Raw genomic sequence first — 2455 nt, forward strand, 5'->3', positions numbered from 1 at the left:
TTTTGAGTCTTTCTGACTCACCATTTATTGCACAGTACAAATTCTTGTACACTACCGTTGGGTACACTTGATTTTTCTCGAGGCGTTCTTAGTTCCGGCTGAGGTGAGACAACCACATTTATCGTCGGGACATTTCAGACTATCTTTTTGTGCTTTCATTTTGGAGCTGTGTCCCTAGACCCTTTGTACTCAAATTCAGTTAGATGCTCCTGGACTTCATCTTATGGATTATGTTTGGTTTCACAATTTGTATTGTATATTTTAACTACCGTTGTTATGGCATTTAGAGTACCCTTGTCTATGATGTGATCCTATCTTCGATTATGAATATTCGTTTTTGATATAATGAAATGAAATGGTTCGACTAGTGGATAGTTGTTCATTAAGTGTTGGTCGCGGCTCATGAAAATTGATGGCGACTATTATACTCTACGTTGAAGCTACATTAACGGGGTCAAGCTTAAAGTTGCTAGTCCTAGCTTGATCAAGTCAACTCGGATATGTGGAAAAAGATAGAACTAACTGGAAATTTAAGCTATTGAAAAAATAAAGGAATTTAAAGTTGTTCTTATCCTTTCATGTCCCCTAGTAGACTTACATTTGCTTATAGTTTGTAAACTTGTATGGTGCAACTAAACTGACAATATTACCAACAATTGTAGTTTGTTAAATTTATCGATAGTTACTCTGTGCCTCCTCTTCACTCAAAGTTATCTCTAGGTTTAATTCCCTTCTGTAAGGAGTAAATATCTTTGCAACAATTACCATTTAGAGTGTTGACTGATTTAGGCCATCCAAATCCAAGAAAATAAAAAATTAAATTAAGGGCCTCTAATTTTCAACAAGAAACAATTTACTTTCTTGGTCTAATTATTATATGCAAAACAGTCCCCGATAGAGTTCTTAAGCACATTTTTACGCTAAGTAACTAGTGCCTCCGGGCCATATTATTTGTCGTTTCAATAAATTGAATTTGTTCCAAAATATTTGAAGTCTTAGAAGAACATGAAGCATGGTACCTTTTTTTCAATTTTATTCTTATTGCTCAAATTAGTGGAGTGTTAATTAAGTGAAACGTTTAAAAAAAATGGTAACTTAGATAAATATTTTAGGACTAAAAAGCTATTAAATATCTTTTTTAAAAGGTGTGCAAATATCTTAAAAAGACAAGATGCCATGAATAGGATGACTTGGTACATTATATCCAGTAATGAATTCAAAGTCAAAGGGCAAAGAAGAAAAAAATAAAGACAATTTCTCCACCTCTAACATTCATTTTGCTTTGATGGTTTGTCTAATAATTTCTTTTCTTTTTTGACCCCTCCAAATGCAAAGTTTAGTTTTCTCTCTCTCTCCTTTCCACTCTCAATCATCACCATCACTTTGTTGCATTCACTCATTTATTTTTTTCAAACTTATTTTCTTTCTTTCCTTCTCCTAGATTAACTCTCTCTCTTTCTCTTTTGCCATATTTCTCTTTGGTGTTATTTCTTCATCATCTTCATTTCTTTGCCCTTTTAGTCCCCCTAATACAATGGGGAACTGTTGCTCAAGGGGCCAACCTAATGATGAACCTACTAATAATGATGATAAATCCAATACCAAAAATGGAGATCATCATCAATCAAGTGCAAATAATTCTAAAAATGTACAACAACAACAACAAGGTGGTTCAGTTACACCACCAAAATCTCCTGATCCTTCTTCAAAACCATCTAAAAGTTCCCCTATAGGTCCAGTTTTAGGCAGGCCAATGGAAGATGTTAGAAAAACATATTCTATAGGGAAAGAATTAGGAAGGGGTCAATTTGGTGTTACACATTTATGTACACACAAACAAACTGGTGATCAATTTGCATGTAAAACAATAGCAAAAAGGAAGTTGGTTAATAAAGAAGATATTGAAGATGTGAAGAGAGAAGTACAAATAATGCACCATTTAACAGGGCAACAAAATATTGTGGAACTTAAAGGGGCTTATGAGGACAAACATTCAGTGCATTTGGTTATGGAATTATGTGCTGGTGGTGAACTTTTTGATAGAATTATTGCTAAGGGACATTATACTGAACGTGCTGCTGCTACTTTGCTTAGAACAATTGTGCAAATTGTGCATACTTGTCATTCTATGGGAGTTATTCACAGAGATCTCAAGCCTGAGAATTTTCTCCTCCTTAATAAAGATGAGGATTCACCTCTCAAGGCTACAGATTTTGGTCTTTCCGTATTTTATAAGCAAGGTAAATATAAACGAGTTTAACTTTTATGAGCTAAGAAATAAATCAAACGTTGCATAACTGTTTCATTTTTTGTGTAATGCATGCCCGTTTATAGCACTTGCGCATTAATGGTGATAGATATATGTTCAGACGCTTGACAGCTCCAGGTGGGACAAACCAAGGGGCCGGTGTGACCTAGCGGTCAATAGGTGAAAACCATGAGAGATGGAAAATGA

At 34.7% G+C, this 2455-nt stretch overlaps 1 protein-coding gene across 1 annotated transcript in view; it reads left to right on the top strand.

The window, feature by feature from the left end:
* Positions 1-1425: 1425 nt before the first annotated feature.
* Positions 1426-2455, top strand: part of LOC132065820 (calcium-dependent protein kinase 17-like) — a 13917-nt gene continuing 12887 nt past the window's right edge. Inside the window, exon 1 of the mRNA XM_059459375.1 lies at positions 1426-2240. Coding sequence (XP_059315358.1) covers positions 1535-2240 — 706 coding nt within the window. The 5' untranslated portion in view covers positions 1426-1534. The remainder of the gene's footprint in view (positions 2241-2455) is intronic.

This window comes from Lycium ferocissimum, chromosome 7 (genome assembly GCF_029784015.1).
Source record: "Lycium ferocissimum isolate CSIRO_LF1 chromosome 7, AGI_CSIRO_Lferr_CH_V1, whole genome shotgun sequence".
Taxonomy (NCBI): Eukaryota; Viridiplantae; Streptophyta; class Magnoliopsida; order Solanales; family Solanaceae; genus Lycium; species Lycium ferocissimum.